Source organism: Amblyraja radiata, chromosome 26 (assembly GCF_010909765.2).
Source record: "Amblyraja radiata isolate CabotCenter1 chromosome 26, sAmbRad1.1.pri, whole genome shotgun sequence".
Lineage (NCBI taxonomy): Eukaryota > Metazoa > Chordata > Chondrichthyes > Rajiformes > Rajidae > Amblyraja > Amblyraja radiata.
In genome coordinates, this window is record NC_045981.1 from 16,797,109 (window position 1) to 16,819,259 (window position 22,151).

The following is a 22,151-nucleotide window of genomic DNA, read 5'->3' on the forward strand; positions in this document are numbered from 1 at the left end:
TTCAATCCAAAAACAGAAAATCAAAAACACAGTGTGAAGAGGGAGCAGCGGCAGCCAAAGCGCGCCAGCGTCCACTCTCTCTTCACGGCAGCCATTTTGGACACAGACCTACAGGACTACAATTAGACAAAAAAATCATCCCCCCACAGTGGATAGCACTGTGGAGGAAGGCACAATGTCCAGTCCCCACCCCATGTTCACCCCAAAGTCAGGCCTATTCAGGCCACTGCAATTGCCTCTACGGAGGCCCGATATCCCTGGCCGTTCTCACAGGGTGGTCTTGCCCCGGCGTCGGGAGAGTCCTTTCGGCGGCTGGGCCGCCTGGAACGGCCGCTTCCTAGTTGGATCCCGCAGCTGCTGAAGCCGACAAGGCCGCGCCGGTTTGGAGCACCCAGGCTCCCGATGAAAATGTCGGCGCCGCCTCTCCGCTCCGCAGACCCGCAGCCCGGAGATGTTGCTCTCGGCGGTCCAGCTCGCCAGAGCTCCAGCGCGTCGCTCCAGCGCGGCGACCCAGGCAAGGCGTCGCCCGCTCCGCTCCAGTGCTCCAATGCTGTGCCGCCGCCGAGGCCGAGGTGCTGGGCGGTCCCCGCCAGGGAACGGCGCTCCAAGCCCGCAGGTAGGCCACGAGGACGGGTCGACGGGCAGCCCGGAGAAAAGGCTGCCACACCGACCAGGTAGGGACCTAGAAATAAAGTTTACACCTACCCCCCACATTAAAAAGACCATATCCCCTACAAACAAAAAACAGGACTCACTAAAAACTATTAAAAAAACGGATTTAAAACGGACGGCTGCTGGCTAGCAGCCGTTCACCAAGATGGCTCCTCCTCCTCCTGACATATGTCAGTAGCTTCCATGTATGTGTTTCCCATTGATATTGCAACACATAGCAAATGGATAAGACACAGGAGATGCCCCAAGGCTCTGTGCTGAGGGTCATAGATGAGGCTGAAAAGCTTCATTTCTGAATCATAACTTTAATCTCTGGTCCATCACATTAGATGCATGGGACCCGAACGTCCTATCATGCTTCTGAAATTTAGTTTCACATTAGGACCACCAGAGCATAGATTTAAAGTAATTAATAGAGGGTTACTATGGAGTAGTGAAGAACCTTTTTTCTCCCACCCACAGTCTGGAGGAATAACAGGGGAATGACATAGGCAAGTTGGGCTGAAGGACCTGTTTCCATGCTGTACGATTCTATGACTCTGTGACAGAAGCAGAAATCCTCTTTGCAGTAAAGGTACTTGGATGTACATTTTAAATCCACAAGGAAAAAATATTTTTCTAATTTTGGTTAGCATGGAAATGAGGCTGAAAAGTCACATTTCTTTATCATTATTCTCATCTCTGATCAATGACACTAGATATATAGAGCCTGAACAAACTATAATGAAACTCAGTTTCACATTGGGACCAAATTTGTGAAGCAAAGTAAAACATCCGCCAGTTATTGCACGACAACTTTAACCTTATAAATTGCCAATATCATTCTAAATCTGAGAAATTCTGTTGGATTCCTCGATTAAATTTGAACTGAACCCCGATTGTGTGGATTTTCATGTGTTTTCAGGGGTATATAGGCCAAAAGCAGGCAGGTGGATCGGGGGTAGATGGGGCATGTTGGTTGGCGTGGGCAAGTTTAATTTGGTTTTGGTAGGGCCGATGGGCCTTTATCCCACATGCTAGGACTCTAAATTGTTGCGCATGTGCATAGATGCAGCTGAGAGTGTTTGATGTTCATCGTTCTGCAGTGCACGGCTGTCACCACTCTCAGGATTTCCGCAGGAATTTCCGCAAGCAGTGCAACTTTATGGTTATTGACCTTCAGCACAGCGGGAACATGCAGGGCATGCCAGGAGATGCTATTTCAAGAGATTTTTTTCTGGCTATATCTGGGCACATAGGAATAGAACCAGGTGGGGGCAGTCCTGCTCAGCTTCAGACTACAGTAATGTCCTTAGTATATCAGTATAATCACAGCCTTGCAATGGAATCTCACTTCCATGACTAATCTGTTGTGTGCCTGATTACCACAACTATTTCCGAAGAAGGCTGATGAGGCAGGTGCTTTGTTAGACGGCTGCCTATAATAATCCATTATAAATGTAGGAAAAAGTCAAGTCCCAGTCCTGACCTGCCTGACCCTCTGAGTTACTCCACTGCTTTGTCTTTTATTCCCAACCCCCCCCCGTCCATAAGAATAATTTCTCGCCCACCAAACTGTTTGTTCTGCTTGTTGGACTCCCACTGACACGTTTCCTCATGTTTAATTGAACATCCGAGAAGAAAGGGGACTTGAAAGGCGTTCTCTTGACTTCGTTTTGAGTCATGTTCAATGTCTGTGGCCAGCCCACGTTTAGTCATAGCAGCGACCAGATTTTAAAGCCATCATTGGTTTGGCATCTGAAAAGTTCAATGAAAATGTTTTTAAAAGCTACAAAAAATGTTGAATTTTTATGGATGCAAGTAGGATTGGGAAAGTGCCACTACATTGTAGCCATATCTTTGTGATTCTACATCCTTCAGCCACGGCTGCCTTTGCATAGGAAGCATTAAATATATGACTCGCATATACATTCAAAGCAAAATGGACACGGGTTCATTGTAAGCAATTTACGGGGAGAAACAGACTTGATTACAGTTGAATACTTTGTCCATTTTTAGGAGATTGAGTCAGAATTGCTCAGCATCCTTATAGGGAACACTAAGTGTCTATTTCAATGCCAAGTAACAAGAGACACCATAATCTGCGGCATCTTAATTTATACAGTGATGCATGTACTTGCATTTTGTATTCCCATCAGTATGAAACATCTGCCAGAATTCTTGAGCTCCATCTATTCCAGCCCATGTACTTTTTCTTTCCTGCATTCTCACTAGGTTAAGGAGTAGCTTGTATTCATACATTGCCTTCTTAGGTCTCCAGAAATGTTCTAAAGCACTTCACTTAATTTACTTTGTGATGTACAGTAACAGTTATGCAGTCAATTCATTTTAGTACCCCCCACTTTCCAAGCCTTCTTATTTCCTTTGACTTTTCTTTCACTCTTAACATTTCAGGTCAGTTGCTTAATTTGCCACAGGACTTGTTTGGCTTCTCTGCTATTAGCGGCACAGTGGCGGAGCTGGTAGGGCTGCTGCCTCACACCCTGCCCTCCGTGTGGAGTTTGCACGTTCTCCCTGTGTCTGCGTGGGTTTTCTCCGGGTGCTCCAGATTCATCCCACATCTATAAGGTATGGGGATGGAGATTAATCAGGCAGCATCTCTGGAGGACATGGATTGACACATTTTCAGGTTGGTTCTCTTCTTCATATCCCCTGGCCCGAAACATGAGTCTGATGAAGGGTCGCGAATGGAAACGTCACCTATCTATGACCTCCAGTGATGCTTCCTGACCCGTTGAGTTTACTCCAGCACTTCGTGTTTTTTGTTTGTAAACCAGCATCTGTAGTTCTTTATGTCTGCGAAATCAGAACGTTAATCTGTAACCTTATAATTTGGCTGATATTGAGCTCTGAGCAGAGACCCGCAGTGTTAAAGGGAAATGTGTGTGAAGGGCTGTGGAAAGAGTGCAAAGCTTTATTGTAGAATTATTGTAGAAGAGGTGTTGCCATCTCTCCTCAATGATTGTGGTCTGTGGGTCAGAAAGTTGAGGATCCAGTGGCAGAGAGGGGTCTGATTCCTAAATCCAATAGTCTGGAGATGAGTTTGGATGGGATTATGTTATTGAAGGTGGCGCTATAGACGATAAATAGAATACTCACTAGGCCTATTGTCATTTATTGTCTTGGTGTTCCAGAGATGAGTTGAGGGCCAGTGAGATGGCATCTGCTGTAGATCTGTTGCGACAATCGGAAAAACTGTAGTTAATCGAGGCGGATTGGGAGGCTAGACTTAATGTACGCCATTAACCAGTTTGTCAAAGCACTTCATGATGGTGGATGTCAGAGCCACTAGTCAGTCAGGCATGCTATCTTATGTTTCCTTGGCACCGGGATGATAATGGTCTTTTTGAAGCAGGTGAGGACTTCAGAATGGAGTAGTGAGAGGTTAAAGATGTCTGTGAATACCACTGCCAACTGGTCTGCACAGGTTCTTTTGACAGCTAGAGGACTTCATCCAGGCCAATTGTTTTCCGCAGATTAGCTCTCATGAAGGCCTATCATATGTCTGCCACAGTAACCGTTGGTACAGCACACTCGAGACTAGCTGGGCGGGTGACTTCCTCCACTGACCTTTTATTCAAAGAGGGCGTAGAATGCATTCAGTTAATGGACAGGAACCCATTGTTGCCATGGAAACTGCCCAACTTTGCTTTGTAGCCCGTTATAGCGGCAAGCCTTGCCACGGTCTACAGGTGTCCCTGTCATTGCCTCGAGATTCAAACTTGATCCAGAATTTCCTCTTGGCACCTTTAATGGCTCTGTGGAGGCCATAGGTAGCTGTCTTACCCTATATATCCTCATCTTTGGAAATGCAAATTTTTGAGGAGTGAAATGGTTCATCACCTTCTTCAGAAGTTCTGCCAGATGTTTGATTCCTTGCTATTTTGCTGGCATGGATGGAAATGTGTTTCTCACAGCTGTAATTAATACTGCCAGAGACTTACACAATTTCATTTCATTAAAATGGTCAAAATATGATTTTTTCCCCCCTCTTTTTAAAATACAGCTGTGTACTCTGCTGTGTGATTTAGCGAGAGTTTGTGTCAAGTTTTTCCAATGTGTGGTAAATCAGTCAAGGGAGATACTAAGTGGACTGAATGCATTAAACTCCATACACGTCAATGTTTGTAGTGTAACTAATGAATTTGTAGAGCTGTAGGCACAAATTGTCACATGGGATTACAAAGATGATGTATTAACAGATTACTGATGCAAGCAGAGCCAGGAATGGGTTCTTAATGCTAAAGCTTAAACACTGAAGTAAATAAACATTGATAATGTAAATGTTCAGGATCAAGGAGGGAAACACAGTTAGTCTTTCCTGACACTGAGCTTTCATCAGAATCACGTCATCTGAAACCGTTATCTCTGTTTCTTAGTCCAACGTTGATGCCTGATCACAATATTTTCTGTTTTTATAATGTGTTTTTTAAATATTCCTGTATACCAAGTGATCAGGAACAATGGAGATTAAAAAAGAGGAATTTCAGGATATTGATTTCAGGAGAATATCACAGTTCTAAGTGATGTGCTACCCAGCTGTACTATTTGACAAGAGTTGAGGAATGGACAGAGTAGATGTGACATTCTCTGAAGTCTTTCATCTCTGGACTTGCAAACATTGGGACGTCGATGAACAGGGTCATCGACGTTCAAACCAATAAAACTAATAGACGAGGAGGCAGACAGATGAGATTAGTTTAGCTCAGCATCCTGTGCTGTACAGATATTGTGGGCTGAAGGACCTGCTCCCGTGCTCAGTTTCATTCATTGATTGAAAGATGCAGCATGAAAACAGGTCCTTCGGCCCATTGAGTCCACACTAACCATCCATGTTCAAGATGGTATCAAGTGCCTAGCAGTGCAGTGCAGCTGCTTAGTACATTGCCTCTGGTCCTCTCGATGCATACTTCAGCAGCAACCAAAGGGCACAGGCATGACTGAGCACGTGCCGTTTGGTATCGAAAATGGGGTGGACGAGAAAGAGTGGTCAACCATGATCGAATGGCAGAGCGGACTCGATGGGCTGAATGGCCTAATTCTGCTCCAATGTCTAATGAACGTATGAGCGCTGGTGGTTGAAGGTTCATTGAGGCCTGCGTTAGGTGACAAGGTAAGCAGCCAGCAGGAGACTGGGGCAGGTTAGTCAGGCTGGGGGATAGTGGTCAGGCTAGAGTACAGTGGATAGGCTAGGGCGTGGTGGGCAGGCTAGAGCATAGTTGACAGGCTAGAGTGTGGTGGGCAGGCTAGGGCGTGGTGGTCAAGTTCATCATCAGTTGGGTTGCAATAGAGACGGTCAAAAGCCATCGTCATTTTGAGTGGCGAGGCCTTATTGCAAGAGGCTCAAGTGTTGTCTTGACCTTACTATCTACAGGTGTGGACTGCAATGTTTTCTGGGGAGTTGTAAATGGGATTGAACTTTGTGGCATAATCATCAAAACAAAACACTTCTAATCTTATGATGAAGGAAGATTTTTAACAAAACAGCTGAAGGTGGCTATGTCTAACGTAAACAAACTGAAGAGTTTTTGCAGCGATTGACCTGCATCAAGATATGACCCTGCCACTACAATACGGATAAATGTGAGTGGAGATCATATCTTCAGTACATTAACTTGCACTGTCCTTACCTGTCGTATCCACTCCCCTTCACACTAGGGACAATTTACAGAGGGCCAATTAACCTACAAATCCACACGTCTTTGGGACGTGGGAGGAAACCAGAGCACCTGAAGAAAACCCATGTGAGTACAGGGAGAACATGCAAACTCCGCATGGCCAGTACCGAGTTCAGGATCGAAACCGGTGTGAGGCAGTAAGTCTACCAGCTGCGACACTGTGCCACCCACTAAATTCCAATGAATCATTTTAGGGAGAATAAAGATTGCTGAAATTAATAAACATCCGAACATAAGGCTTTGAGATTATTTTATTGAATGTGAACAGTGGGCCAGTTTGTTTCCACGGTTTGTTTACCAGAGTAACATTATAATCTTCTGCTGACCTCATCTCTGTTGCTGGGGTAGAAGTTCGTCCTCAGTCAAGTACGACAAATGTCCATTATAGTACAGGCTGGACATTGTCTTGCACTTTGAACATTTGGTCCTATTGACTGCAATGATACTGCAGCAATTGGCAAACCCAAGTAGATTAGAGAAGTCTTAACATGTTTAATTGTGTATCAGAATGTAACTGTTATGTATCTTTATTAACTGTGCTCCAGTGTTTTAAATTGCGTGCAAAGATTTTATTGTTATTTTGTACTTTACGGGCTGTTTCACGTCCAAACACGATTTTGCAGATGCTAGAAGGCTCCTCATCCAATCCTGTATCTTGGTGTATGAGCCTGGACTGTGAGGAGTTGAAATTGGGGTGGATAGGAATGGGGTGGCAGGCATGGGTGGGCTACAGGTGGAGTCAACGTACATCACTCATACAATTCTATCTCCTCAAAGCAACGGCCAAAATTCCAATGAGGGCGCAGCTGCTGAAATTTTCCCCTCAGCTTGTTTTCAGCCCCTGCTATTCCCCTTAAGGGCCTGTCCCACTTGGCCGTCATTCGCGCGCCATTTACGCGACCTGAGAGCGTGTGGGTAGCGTGGGACGGGCGCATGGAGTGGTGTGGAGGAGTGTGGACTTCGTCCTGCATGAAATCTTCGCGCGCCACCGGCCTGTCCCGTAACTGACGGCCAAAGTGGGACAGGCCCAAGACCCTGGCGTAGCGCAACGTCTCACCTCCAACAGCAGCAGAAGCGGGCAAACGATCGCCAAACTTGGCCTGGGGCTCACGGCCGTTGCGGAACCAGATCCGGATCCGCCCCCACTCCTACTCCCAGAGCGGGGCCAAGACGATTGGAGATGGACACAAAATGCTGGAGTAACTCAGCGGGACTCAGTAGTGGGACAGGCCCTTTACACTTCACCCAATCCTAGCTGCATTAGAAGACAGGCGGTAGGATTTGGAATAAAACCTGTGAGCTCCACTACCGATGACAACACAAACCCAAGAACTTTGGGACCACGCACTTCAACAAGGCTGATGACCCCTGTCCCCTGCTCTTGGGTCATGCTTCAATAAGTGATTATGGCCACACGTTTTCATCTAATGCCATCAGAATCTTCTATACCTCATCTTCACATCTCTCGGCTACAAATCCAGCTTCCCCTCAAATTCATCAATGCTCTTTGCCTTGTGGAATTGAGGTCTAGTGTCCAACCACACTTTGGGATGCATTTTTTTGGAATAGGATCAATTTCTCTCTCCTCTTTATTTGACCAAACTGGTCTTACACCATTGTTATTACTTTTAATGGAATTAGCTAATTCCCAGGAATGAGACCTAAATCTTACTAGTTTCCACAATTTAACCAGTGATTTAATAAAAATCAAATACATTTCCAATGTACACTATTATTAATATCAATCTCCCTCTTCATGATCATAGATATTCTCAAACATTTAAACTTTTGATGCAACGAACAGATTCAGACCTTTGTCTTTCAAAAGTAATAAGTTGCTCAGAATTCTGCTCGAAAACAATTAAATTCTAATGCTTTTGTAACATCTCATCTATTGTTTATCCATTTACTTTTTCCAAGTACATGAAAATGATCATGCCTATAATATTATCTTTAGTTCACCCGATGTCTTCAGCATAAAGAAGATGAGCTGAATGACCGTCTCCTGTGCTGTAAATCACTTAACTTTTCCCTACTCTAAATATAAGACAATCAGGAAATGAAAAAAACTGCAGATGCTGAAAACCTAACATAAGAACCTAACAGAAAATGCTGCAATCATCGGTAGTCGGGCAGCTGCTTGACCTGCTGAGTGTTTCCAGCATGTTTACTTTAATTCCTTGTGAACTTACTTTCCTTTCCCTGTTATCGTTTTTCCAATCAGAAACGTTTCCCTCTGGCAGACAAGCCTTTTCAGAAATTTACCTGTCAAAACAATTCCCGTCTTTAACACAAGCCCATTGTTTTGCACCACAGAGTATTGTGCATTATTAAAGCTCAAGGTTGCATGCTCCTCCTGTTAGTTTCGCTTTATTGTGTAATTTTTTTTTTCACATTTAGAGGCCACATAATGGCACAGAAGTAGAGTTGCTGTCTTACAACACCAGAGACCCAGATTCGATCCTGACTACGGGTGCTATCCATACGGGATTTGTACATTCTCACTGTGACTGTGTGTTTCCTCCGGGTTCCCTGGTTTCCTCCCACACTCCAAAGATGTACAGGTGTGTAGGTTAATTAGCTTTGGTAAAAATTGTAAATTGTCCCTAGTGTGTAGCATAGTGTTAGTGTACGGGTGGTGATCGTTGGTCGGTGTGACCAGAGGGCCTGTTTCCATGCTGTATCTCTAAAGTCTAAAGAAAAACAGCTGTGCAATCATACTTCATTCACACATGCCCAGTGAAATTTCCACCTATAATCATGACAAATATGTCAAAAATGAAAATATTAAAATATTAAATAAAATATGAGTAAACTGAAATTCATTAGCGTTGTGGTCTGGGGTATTGAATAACACACAGAGGAATAACACACAATTATATATTCATATTAATTCAGGCTCTGGTAGAATGTTCAGTTTGGACTAATTTATAATAGAAACATAGAAAATAGGTGCAGGAGTAGGCCATTCGCCCTTCGAGCCTGCACCGCCATTCAATATGATCATGGCTGATCATCCAACTCAGTATCCTGTACCTGCTTTCTCTCCATACCCCCTGATCTCTCTAGCCACAAGGGCCACATCTAACTCCCTCTTAAATATAGCCAATGAACTGGCCTCGACTACTTTCTGTGGCAGAGAATTCCATAGATTTACCACTCTCTGTGTGAAAAAAAAATTCTCATCTCGGTCATAAAAGACTTTCCCCTTATCCTTAAACTGTGACCCCTTGTTCTGGACTTCCCCAACATCGGGAACAATCTTCTTGCATCTAGCCTGTCCAACCCCGTAAGAATTTTGTACGTTTCTATAAGATTCCCCCTCAATCTTCTAAATTCTAGTGAGTACAAGCCGAGTCTATCCAGTCTTTCTTCATATGAAAGTCCCGCCATCCCAGGAATCAGTCTGGTGGACCTTATATGTACTACCTCTATGGCAAGAATGTCTTTCCTCAGATTAGGAGACCAAAACTGTACGCAATACTCCAGTTGTGGTCTCACCAAGGCCCTGTACAACTGCAGTAGAACCTCCCTGCTCCTATACTCAAATCCTTTTGCTATGAATGCTATCATACCATTCGCTTTCTTCACTGCCTGCTGCACCTGCATGCCTGCTTTCAATGACTGGTGTACCATGACACCCAGGTCTAGTTGCATCTCCCCTTTTCCTAATTGGCCACCATTCAGATAATAGTCTACTTTCCTGTTCTTGCCACCAAAGTGGATAACCTCACATTTATCCACATTATACTGCATCTGCCATGCATTTGCCCACTCACCCAACCTATCCAAGTCACCTTGCAACCTCATAGCATTCTCCTTACAGCTAACACTGCCCCCCAGCTTCGTGTCATCTGCAAACTTGGAGATGATGCAATCAATTCCCTCGTCCAAATCATTAATATATATTGTAAATAGCTGGGGTCCCAGCACTGACCCTTGCGGTACCCCACGAGTCACTGCTTGCCATTCTGAAAAGGACCTGTTTACTCCTACTCTTTGCTTCCTATCCCCTAATACCGTGTGCTTTAAGTTTGCATACTAATCTCTTATATGGGACCTTGTCGAAAGCCTTCTGAAAGTCCAGATATGACACATCCACTGGTTCTCCCTTATCCACTTAATCCAATAAAGGAAAATAAGTTTTTGTCTCTGAAGCTCGAAGAATAAAGAATCAAATATATCAAATTAATTCAGGCACTGGCAGAGCGTTCAATTGGGACAAGTTGGTTTATTCGGTAAAGGAAATCTCTGAAATTCTGTTAACAGATTAAGAAGCCCACAATCAAAATGTCTTTTTTTATTTTTGCCTTGTTTCAAATGGAGATTTTTCTAAAGTTCATATAATATTCATAAGATAAGAATCAACAGAGAATTAAAAAAATTTGGTTGTGTTGCAGTTCTAGTTGCCTAGCTACAGGAAGCATGTCATTATGCTGGGGAAAATGCAGAAAGGTTTCACAGTGATGTTGAGTTTGGAGGGGTTGAGTTATGAAAGACTTGATAGATTGGGGCTTTTTTTTCCTGGAGTGTAGGAGGCTGAGCGGTCACCTTAAAGAGGTGTGTAAAATCATGAGGAGCATAGATAAGGTGAATGGTCACAGTATTCTTCCCAGGGTAGAGATGTCTAAAACTAGAGGGCATAGATTCAAGGTGAGGGGGGGAAAGAATGAGGGGATAGTTATGGGACCATGGAATAAGCTGCCACAGGAAGTGGTAGAGATGGATAGTTGCAGTGTACAAGGTACATGGATAGGATAAGTTTAGAGGGGTTCGGACCAAATGCAGGCATATGGGACTAGCTCAGGTTAGCAACTTGGATGGCTTGGATCAGTTGGGCCAAAGGGCCTGTTTCCATGCTGTACGGAAATGTCTTAGTGACTCTAGTTAAAGGGTGAGTTTCAAAAAAATGTTTTAAATGTAGAACAAAGTCTTGAGGAGAAGTCACCACACGTAACACATTTCAAGATATTAATTTTGATATAACAAACTACTGGCCAAATCAGTGTTTTTTTTTTTAAACCAATGTAGTAACAAAGAACTGCAGATGCTGGTACACAAAATGCCGGAGAAACTCAGTGGGTGCAGCAGCATCTATGGAGCGAAGGAAATAGGCAATGTTTCGGGCCAAAACCCTTCTTCAGTTCTCCAGCATTTTGTGTACCTTCGATTTTCCAGCATCTGCAGTTTCTTCTTGAACACAACTGCAGATGCTGGTTTGTGCCAAAGATCAGGAAGAAGGGTCCTGACCCGAAACGTCACCCATCCTTTCTCTCCAGAGATGCTGTCTGACCTGTTGAGTTGCTCCAGCATTGTGTGTCTATTTTAAAGCAATGATCACTCTACTGAAGGTACTGAATGGGTCAAATTGCAACCGTGGCCGAAACGAATTGTGAACATTTTGGGTCAAAAAATGTTGTTTGAAAATGTGGTTGGGTTTAAAAATATCTTCATCCATGTGGTATTTAGGGCAGAGTTCCTTTCACAATAACAATTAGACACAGTAATGTTCGATGGTGCTACGCAGCAACAACATTTAGCTGTGACCTGGAAATCCATCTCAGCTTTTGCTGATCCCACCCAGCTGCGCAGCACCAAGGAAGGGTTCACTTCAATGCAATAATTCAAATCCTGCCCAGGCGTCAGCATGTTAAACATACATGTCTGGAAATTAGATAACAGAGCGCTGCTTTACCAGTCAGTGCCACACTAAATCCAAGGTGTATTTAAATTCAAGTAACTTGCATTGATAATCATTTCTGAATGAAATCTTAACAATATGGAAATTGATAATTTGACTGAGATGTCCTTTTAGAAAGTCTATCTTTTCACTTATGAGGGCAGCACAGTATCACTGCTATTTAAGCTTCCGCCTCACTGCGCCAGGGACCTGGGTTCAATACTCAATAGACAATAATGCTTTATTTGTCATCTATGCAACTGCACAGTGAAGTTCATTTTGCATATATACACGTGCGGGTGCTACCATTTTTGGCACCATTTACAAAGTACAAAGTCCACTCAATGTACCGGAGCAGTTCCCGCGAACCGACGTCTCTCTCTCATGTTGTTCGATCCTGACCTCGTCTGTGTGTTTGCACGTTCTTCCTGTGACCATTTAATGATGTTCATCATCATACGTGCTACTGCTCAACAGTCTGAAGAAGGGCCCGCAGCTGCTGCCTGGCCTGCTGAGTTACTTCAGCACTTTGTGTTTTACTTAAGATTCCCGCATCTGCAGTTCCACACGGCTCCATTGACCTGCACTAAAGTCATCTTTATGTTGAGGGCACTGTCACATGTGCTAATAAATGTGTATACTGTGGATCAAGGTGAAGGGAACGTACTAATTACAACAAGACATTGGTCATGAACATGCCTGATAGATTATATACCCGGGTGCCTCTCCGCCTCAATTGCCCCTCCCATGCATAAGGAGGAGGACCCTCTCAGAAGCTCACGTGATAGGAGCAGAAATAGGCCATTCGATCCATCAAGTCTACTCCGCCATTCAATCATGGCTGATCAAGAATCTATCTATTTCTGTCTAAAATATTCATTGACTTGGCCTCCACAGCCTTCCGTGGCAATGCATTCCACAGATTCACCGCCGACCTAAAGAAATTCCTCTTCATCTCCTTCCTAAAGGTACCTCCTTTTATTCTGAGGATATGGCCTCTGGTCCTAGACTCTCCCACTAGTGGAAACATCTTCTCCACATCCACTCTATCCAGGCCTTTCACTATTCGGTAAGTTTCAATGAGATCCACCCTCATCCTTCTAAACTCCAGCAAGTACTGGCCCAGTGCCATCTAACGCCCATCATATGTTAACCCAATCATTCCTGGGATTATTCTCGTAAACCTCCTCTCCTCCAGCCTCAGTATTGCCCAGGGGCTCAGTACTCTAAATGACCCCATCCCATCCCAAACTATCTTCCTTTTTGTTTCTCATTGTTTCAACGAGCTACATTTGGAGGTTTGATATGTGTAGAAACAAGGAACTGCAGATGCTGGTTTATACCAAAGATAGACACAAAGTGCCGGAGTAACTCAGCAGGTCAGGCAGCAATTCTGGAGACAAAGGATGGGTGATGTTTTGGGTCGTGACCCTTCAGACTGATTTGATGTGTGTGGTGGATATGGGCAAACATGCATGAAGTAACGGTGTTTGTAGTGGTCCTGGATTGTATTTCCATTAGAATAAGCACTTCATTGTCCCTCTGTGAAAATCTGGTAGCTCCCTGCCTCTGCCCTAAATATCTCTCTGCTCCATGTGGGTATATCTGTCGTTGGGCTAATATGGAGCATGAGACTGTAAGAGTGAAGCTATTCCTTGGTTGCTGCCCAGCAAAGTGGTGCCAGCTGGTTTGAATTTAGGTAGGTGGGTTTGGGAACCAGACAAGTAGTGTTTTAGCATTCCATGCTGGATGGATAACACACAAATTCTTGCATGCTTGTCTTCCGCCTATTTTCCAGACGGGAGGGGAACCAGATTTAGCCTGGGCACTGCACACAATGTCTTGAGATGCCAAACTGACGAAAACCAGTTTAGTTTAGAGATACAGCGTGGAAACAGGCCTTTCGGCCCACTGAGTTCGCTCCGACCAACGATCCCCGTACATTAACACTATCTTGCTCACACGAGGGAGAATTTACACATTTACCAAGCCAATTAACCTACAAACCTGTACGTCTTTGGAGTATGGGAGGAAACTGAAGATCTCGGAGAAAACCCACGGGGAGAACGTACAAACTCCGTACAGCCAGCACCCGTAGTTGGGATGCAACCCGGGTCTCTGGCGCTGTATGGCACCACAGTGCTGCTTTTTTAGGCAATAACACCAGAAAAGATTGTGGAGGTGAATGAATGCCTATTTAAAAAAAAACAGATGCAGGCGAGATAATAACAGCCAAAAGAGGGGCGGCACACTTGTTAAGTAAGTACTTGTGACAGACAAATCTCCTGGATGTGATGGTTTTCATCCAAGAGCATTAAAATAGATAGTTGAGGAAATTGCAAACCATTGGCCATGATTTTCCAGAACACTCAAGATTCAGGAATTGTTATTTTTGGAATACCAAACTGCAAACATCACTCATTAAGAGGAGAAAATAATAGAAACGAAGTGTGCTGTGTTTAGTAACTGGAACCTGTGCACAAAGCTACTGACAAAGATGAGTCGATTAAGGAGGTTTACAAAGGGAAGGTCACATTGACCTAATCTATTTGAATGATAGAGCAATCTGAATGGACCTCATAGAATATAGAATAGGAGGAACAGGCACTTTGACCGCGATGTCTGTGCCTTACATGATGCCAAGTTAATTTCCTCTGCTTACGTGTGATCCATATGCCTCGATTCCTTGCAAATCTATGTGTCTATCCATTAGCCTCTTAAATGCCACTTCTACTTCCATCCCAGAAGTGCAGTGCATTTCAGGCAAGCACCACTCACTGTGGTAAAACTCTTGCCCTGCACATCTCCTTCAAACTTTTCCCTCTAACCTAAAAGCTAAGTCTTTGACATTTCCACCTTTTGAGGGGGGGGGGGGGGAGGGGGGGGGGGAGATTATGTCTGTCTGCCCTATCTATATCCCCCATAATTTTATATACTTCTTTCAGATCTCCTCTCAACCTCCGACACTCCAGAGAAAACAATTGAAGTTTGTCCTACATCTTATAGCTAGTACTCTCTAATCCAGGCATGTTTCTGGTAAACCGCCTCTGCACCACTTCCAGAGCCTCCAAATCTTTCCTGTAGTGGGGTGACCAAAATTGCATGCAATACTCCAAATGCAGCCTAAACTAATTTTAATAAAGCTGCGACGTGATTCCCTGACTCTTATACTCAATGTCTCGATCAATGAAGGCAAGCATACCATACACCTCCTTCACCACTCTATTTACTTGTGTTGCCACTTTCAGGGAACTTTGGACATGGAGTCCAAGGTCCTTCTATACGTCAATGTTGTTAGGGTTCTTGTCATTAACTGTACACTTTCCTCTTATATTTGATCTCCCAAAGTGCAGTACTTCACACTTGCACAAATTAAACTCAATTCGCCATTTCTCCACCATAGCTGCAACTTATCTACATCCAGTCTTTCTTACTATCCAGAACTCCACCAATCTTGGTGTTGTCTGTAAACTTACTAACTAATCCATCTACATTTACCTCTTAAGTCATTTATATATTACAAAAAGCACAGATGCCTACAGAACTGCACTGGTCACACATCCCCAACAAGAATAATGCCTTTCCACCACTACTCTGTCTTCTATGGGTAAGCCAGTTCTGAATCCAAACTACCAAGTCACCATGGATCCCATGAATTTTAATCTTCTGTATCCACCTACCCCAAGGTCTTTATCAAATGCCTTTCTTAAATCTGTGAGGACAATATCCAATGCCTTAACGCTCATCATTTGCCGCCTTCACCACCTCAAAAACTTAATCAAGGTAGTAAGACCTGCTGTGGGCAAAGCCATGCAGACTATCCCAAATTATTCAATTCTCTTCCAAATGTAAGTCCTATCCCAAAGAATCCTCTCTAATAGCTTCCTTATCTCTAACTTGAAGTTCACCGTCTTATAATTTACTGGATTATCGCTACTTCCCTTCTTTATCAAAGGTAGAATATTGGCTATTGTCCAGTCCTCTAGATCTTCGCCTGCGGATACAAAGTTCTTCATCAAGGCCACTGCAATCTCCCCTCTTGCCTCTCTCAATAACCTGGGATAGATTTCATCAGGCCCTGGGTATTAACCACCCTCATGCTTTTCAAGAGACCCAACACCACCTCTTTCTACATTTCAAACTGCTTTTGTAGAATAGTATTCCTCACGCTGATCTTCCTGTCCTCCATGTCCTTCTTAGTGAATACAGAGGCCATTCAGTAACTTGCCTACATCCCCTGACTCCAAGCATAAATTCCCTCCTTTATCCGTTGATAAAAATGTTCTCTCTAAAAACCTTGCTGTTCATATTTGAAAAAATGAAAATGAAAAATGACTATTTCAGAGAGACTGCAAAAATGTAAATTTCATCCCCACACACCTTCCCATGGCGTTCAACCTTTCCCGCAGTTTAAACCAGAAAAAGCACCATGTTGATGACCAACCTTTGGAGCAAGAAGTTCAACAAGTTCAAATCTGCCTGTTCAGAACCTCTGGTTTTCTGACTTTCAAATTGGAATATGTCCTGAATATAGCACATTTGGGCTGTGAATCCAGGAATCGTCAATGGACTTGGGAGGTTAAATCTCAGTTCCCTTCACTGCTGGAGTCCTCGTGAAACCTGGTGGTTGGGGCCCAGTCCTGTGGCAATTCCCAGCATTACTGAGGAATCGCCCCTCAGATCCTGTGCCCATTCAAATCTGGTGTGGGACACAAAATCTCATTGAGTAGGAAGAAAAAGGCAATGTCCATTTTATTTGAATGAGTTGGCTTTTGTGTAACATATTTTAATTAATTTAAAGGTTTTTTGTTTTTAGTTGCCTTGAATGTTGAGGATATTCAAAAACCCTGATAGAAATTCCCTGATTTTGTCCTGTCAAAACCTGTTCAGGTGTGTTTGGAACAGAGGGTCTCGCACTCACTGCTGTACGAGGTAGACTCTCCAGATGTGGCCCAGGATGTCGAGCGCATGTCCGATGTGGGTAGCAGTACTGAGCACTAGTTCTAATCTACAGCAGTCTGGTCCGCAATCAACCACTGTGTCCTCATTCAACTTCTCTGTTATTCTAATTGCTCAGTCGCTTTATTCAATCACAGTTTTTCCTTATAGACTGCTAGTGACAGCTTTCCCCTACAAGTCTATTCTGAACACCTGGCTGTCTATTTGATTCTATTGTTTCTAAAAAGCTTCTACAATTGCATTGAACCATCTCACAACGTTTATCTGTCTCCCTCTTCTTTTGCAAGAAGGTGTATTTGCAAACATTCAATCCTTTTAGCCTGCCCTTTATCCAAGAAACTTTGGAAGATTATCGCCTAAGGCTGAGCTACCTCTACCTTTTTTGCTCCCAGCTTCCTCGCCAAGGGTGGCATGGTGGCGCAGCGGTAGAGTTGCTGCCTTACAGCACTGGAGACCGGGTTCGATGCTGACTATGCCCTCCACCCTGGGGGAAAAGGTTCTGACTGTCTACCCTATCAATGCCAATCTACCCGATCTTGTTTCTATTCTTCTTCCAGCTACCATCTGGTGTCTCTAGCGCATTAGTTTAAATCTTCCTCTTGCTAGTAAATCTCCCCTGGCACCTCTTCAGCTGCAGATTTAATTCAGATAAACACGGTGCTATGAGGCCGGGGACTCAGGGAAACAGATCAGCAGAGTGCTCTTGGGGATCTGGGGTGCGTGATGTTGGGAGATGGGAGGAAGAATCTAGTGTGCATTGGGGAATCGTGGATTGGGAGGCCAAGGAATGTGGGGGTGGGGGTGGAGGTTCAAGAATGATAATCTATATGGGGTGAGGAGGAGAGGGGATTCATGACTTGCACCCAATGTGGGGTGGGGAGATTCGAGTGGAATGGAGATCTAGGAGGGTAATTGATAGGAGGAGGATTAGCCCATTCAAGTCTAATCCGCCATTCAATCATGGCTGATCTATCTCTCCCTCCTAACCCCATTCTCCTGCCTTCTCCCCATAACTCTTGACATCTGTCTGACTCAAGAATCTATCTATCTCTGCCTTAAATATATCCAGACTTGGCCTCCACAGATTCACCACCCCCTGACAAAATAAATTCCTCCTCATCTCCTTCCTAAAAGAATGTCCTTTAATTTTGAAGCTATGACCTCTAATCCAAGACTCTCTCACTAGTGGAAACATCCTCTCCATATATGGAGAGAGATTAATGGAGGGACATATTAATGGAAGGAGAATCATTTCAATGCACGAAGGTGTGGCCCAACACTGTAGGTAAGCAATCCAAATTCTTCTAAATCCTTTTGACCCATTGCACAGGGAATGATGTGCTTCAGAGCAACAACGGTGCATTGATCATATCAGGGTTGCAAGGGTGACTGTTAGCAGGAAATGCCTTGCCGAGTGCTGCAAGTTGTGCAAAGCATGGGTGAAACATTGAGCTAAGTTTTGGCTGATTCAGATTGGCGTAAAGGATATAAACAGAACTAAGCTGCAACTCTGGAAAGACAAACAAAGTTACATTCTGGGTTGTTGGCCCGTTGCTTCAACTGCAGGCATGAAAGATGTCATAACAGTGCTGGAAGGGAAACTATGCTCTACTGGAGGACTTGTCAATATTTATACCTTAACTAAATTCACCAGAAGAGCTTCTGTGCTTCTCTCTGTGCAGTCTGTGAAATTGTGCTTTATATAGATTGAATATCACATATGTCCAAGAAGCAACAGGGCGGCGCAGTAGCAAATCTGGTAGAGTCACTGCCTCGCAGCGTCAGAGACACAGTGAAAGGCCTCGATAGAGTGCATGTGGAGAGGATGTTTCCACTAGTGGGAGAGTTTAGGACCAGAGGCCATAGCCTCAGAATTAAAAGACGTTCCTTTAGGAAGGAGATGAGGAGGAATTTATTTCGTAAAAGGGTGGTGAATCTGTGGAATCTGGAGGCCAAGTCTGGATGTATTTAAGGCAGAGATAGATGTCCGAGATTATGTGGAGAAGGCAGGAGCTTGCTATCATTTTAACCAATTCCAACGTAGCGATGTTAGGTGCTCTGAATTGAATCTGGAAACACCCCTCTGTTGTATCGCTCACTAGTTGACTCTTGATGTTAACTGAGCATTGAGAGAATCCACCTCTGTAAACAACTATAGCACAGCTCTGCTCCATGGATGCTGCCTGAACCGCTGAGTTACGTCAACATTTTGTGTACTTTTTTTACTGTTATCTGACAACTGAACCATCCCTCCAACAACTAGAGAGCAGTCCTAAGTACTATCTACCTCATTGGAGACCATTGGACTTACCTGGTCTTTACCTTGCACTAAAGGTTATTCACGTTATTCCTTTTATCCTGTATCTGTACACAGTGGATGGCTCAATTGTAATCATGTATTTTCTTTCTGCTGACTGGTATGCACACAACAAAAGCTTTTCACTGTACCTTGGAACACGTAACAATAAACTAAACCAGCACCTGCACTCCCTTCTTTTTACATTTTGACTACTCTACTGCGAAATATCCTCAAGGTACGCCTACTTTGAAGAAGTTCTCACTCTTCGACAGGAGTTCTGTGAGACCCTCCCTTAAGGGCCTGTCCCACTAGCATGCGACTCCATGCGGCAAGCGCGACCTAAAGGGCCTGTCCCACGAGCATGCGACTGCATGCGGGAAGCGCGTCCTAACGTGGTCGCTTGAGCCGTACGGCCTTGCGGGGCAGGTCGCACTTCGATCGCCGGAGCCGTATGGAGTTGTGCAGAGCTGGCCCCGGCTCCGAAAAACTGACCGTGTTCAAAAATTCAGCACGGCAACAGCCTGCCAGCCCTCAGCCGCTTCGACGCCGTACGTCACGCGCGAACTTCCCGCGGACTTCGCTCGAACTTCATGTCACTCACTCTCCCTCCACGCGGCCCCCGCTTCTGGTTTGGTCGCGCTTGCCGCATGCAGTCGCATATTCGTGGGACAGGCCCTTTAGGTCGCGCTTGCCTCATGGAGTCGCATGCTCGTGGGACATGCCCTTTACTGCTCTCCTCAGTTTCCTGCTGATAAGTATAAAAGGGCCTGTCCCACTTACGTGACCTTGGCTCGCAAATTACGCGACCTCGTGGTCACTTGAGGCGTACGGGCACCGTATGGCCGCACGGGGCCGGTCCCACTTAGAAGCGCGGAGTTGTGCGGGGCTGGTCCCGAGATCGCGCGGGGCTCCGAAAAACTGACAGTGGCCGAAATCTTTGCGCGCCAACGACGTGTTAGCACGCAGGCGCATTGCGGTCGTACGCAGCGTCTTGACGGCGTACGCCTAGCGCGTGACGTTGCGCGATGACGTCACCGCCTGGCGTAGCGTTGCCTGATGACGTCACCGCCCGACGCCGTGCGACGCCCAAATTCAGTTGGCCCGCCTCCTGCCCAGCTGGTGGGTGAGTATGACGCAAATGACGTCACGCGCGTACTCAGCGTGAACTCCGCTTCCGTTTGGTCGCGCCAAAAGCATGCAAGTGGGACAGGCCCTTAAGGAAGAGTTCCGACCCGAAACGTCACCTATCCATGTTCTCCAGGGATGCCTCCTGACCCGCTGAGTTACTCCAGTGCTTTATGTTTCTTTTTGTAAACTAGCATTTGCAGTTCCTTGTTTCTGCACAGGTGTTTGTAATAGTTAGGTGATTTTCTTCTCTGTCGTCAAGTTTGTGTGAAAATGTTTTTGGTTAAGTTTTGTTTAGAGATACAGTGCGGAAACAGGTCCTTCGGCCCACCGAGCCTGCGCCGACCAGCAATCCCTGTGCACTAGCATTATCCTATATTCTAGGGACAATTTACAATTTTTAACAAAACCTAATTAACCTACAACGCTGTACATCTTTGGAGTGTGGCAGGAAACCGGAGCTCCCAAGGGAAACCCACGTGGTCACGGGGAGAACGTAAAAACTCCGTACAGGCAGCACCCGTAGTCAGGATAGAAACATAGAAAATAGGTGCAGGAGTAGGCCATTCGGCCCTTCGAGCCTGCTCCGCCATTCAATATGATCATGGCTGATCATCCAACTCAGTATCCTGTAACTGCCTTCTCTCCATACCCCCTGATCCCTTTAGCCACAAGGGCCACATCTAACTCCCTCTTAAATATAGCCAATGAACTGGCCTCAACTACCTTCTGTGGCAGAGAATTCCAGAGATTCACCATTCTCTGTGTGAAAAATGTTTTCCTCATCTCGGTCCTAAAAGATTTCCCCCTTATCCTTAAACTGTGACCCCTTGTTCTGGACTTCCCCAACATCGGGAACAATCTTCTTGCATCTAGCCTGTCCAACCCCTTAAGAATTTTGTAAGTTTCTATAAGATCCCCCCTCAATCTTCTAAATTCTAGCGAGTACAAATCGAGTCTATCCAGTCTTTCTTCATATGAAAGTCCTGACATCCCAGGAATCAGTCTGGTGAACCTTCTCTGTACTCCCTCTATGGCACCTGGGTCTCTGGCGCCGGAAGGCAGCGATTCTACCACTGCGCCACCGTGTGGCCTCTCAAAGTGTGTAACGACGTCCTTGTTTATCTCTCCCGTCTCCCCATGCAGCGGACACGCCCGACGTGTACATCGTGGAGCGGCTGTTCTCCAGCAGCCTGGTCGTCATCGTCAGCCTCTCCACACCACGCAGGATGAACGTTTATCATTTCAAGAAAGGCACAGAGATTTGCAATTACAGTTATTCCAACACCATCCTCACCGTTAGGCTCAACCGACAGGTAAGAGGGGTCACAGCTCACCCAGTGTTGGTTGTAATAACCACAAACCCGTTTGGGACAGGGCTGCAAGGTTGTGAACAGAATAGTGTCATTGTGTGTCTTTCTAGTCACCCAGCACAGAAACAGGCCCTTCAGCCCAGCTCGTCCATGCTGCCCAAGGTGCCCCCATCTAAGCTAGACACACTTTTCTCCAAAGATGCTGCCTGACCCACTGAGTTAATTTTTTGTCTATCTTCAGTATAAACCAGCATCTGCAATTCCTTCCTACACATTTGCTTGCATTTGGCCCCTATCCCTCCAAACCTTTCCCACCCATGTACCTGTCCAAATACCTGCTCTTTAAATGCTGTCAGATTATCAATCTAAGGACAAATTCTACACGTCTGCCATTGGTAAAGATTGATTAATTTTAGTTGATCTTG

The 22,151-nt window shown here is 44.9% G+C and overlaps 1 protein-coding gene across 3 annotated transcripts in view; it reads left to right on the forward strand.

Annotated features, from left to right (window-relative positions):
* LOC116987968 (WD repeat domain phosphoinositide-interacting protein 1-like) overlaps window positions 1-22,151 on the forward strand; it is an 82,291-nt gene that overhangs the window by 16,628 nt on the left and 43,512 nt on the right. For all 3 annotated transcript variants that reach the window (XR_004415838.1, XM_033044330.1, XM_033044329.1), the window contains exon 3: window positions 21,560-21,729. Coding sequence is in view for 2 of the 3 variants with exons in the window: in XM_033044330.1 (XP_032900221.1) it covers window positions 21,560-21,729 (170 nt within the window). In the remaining variant the exon portion in view is untranslated. The remainder of the gene's footprint in view (window positions 1-21,559; window positions 21,730-22,151) is intronic.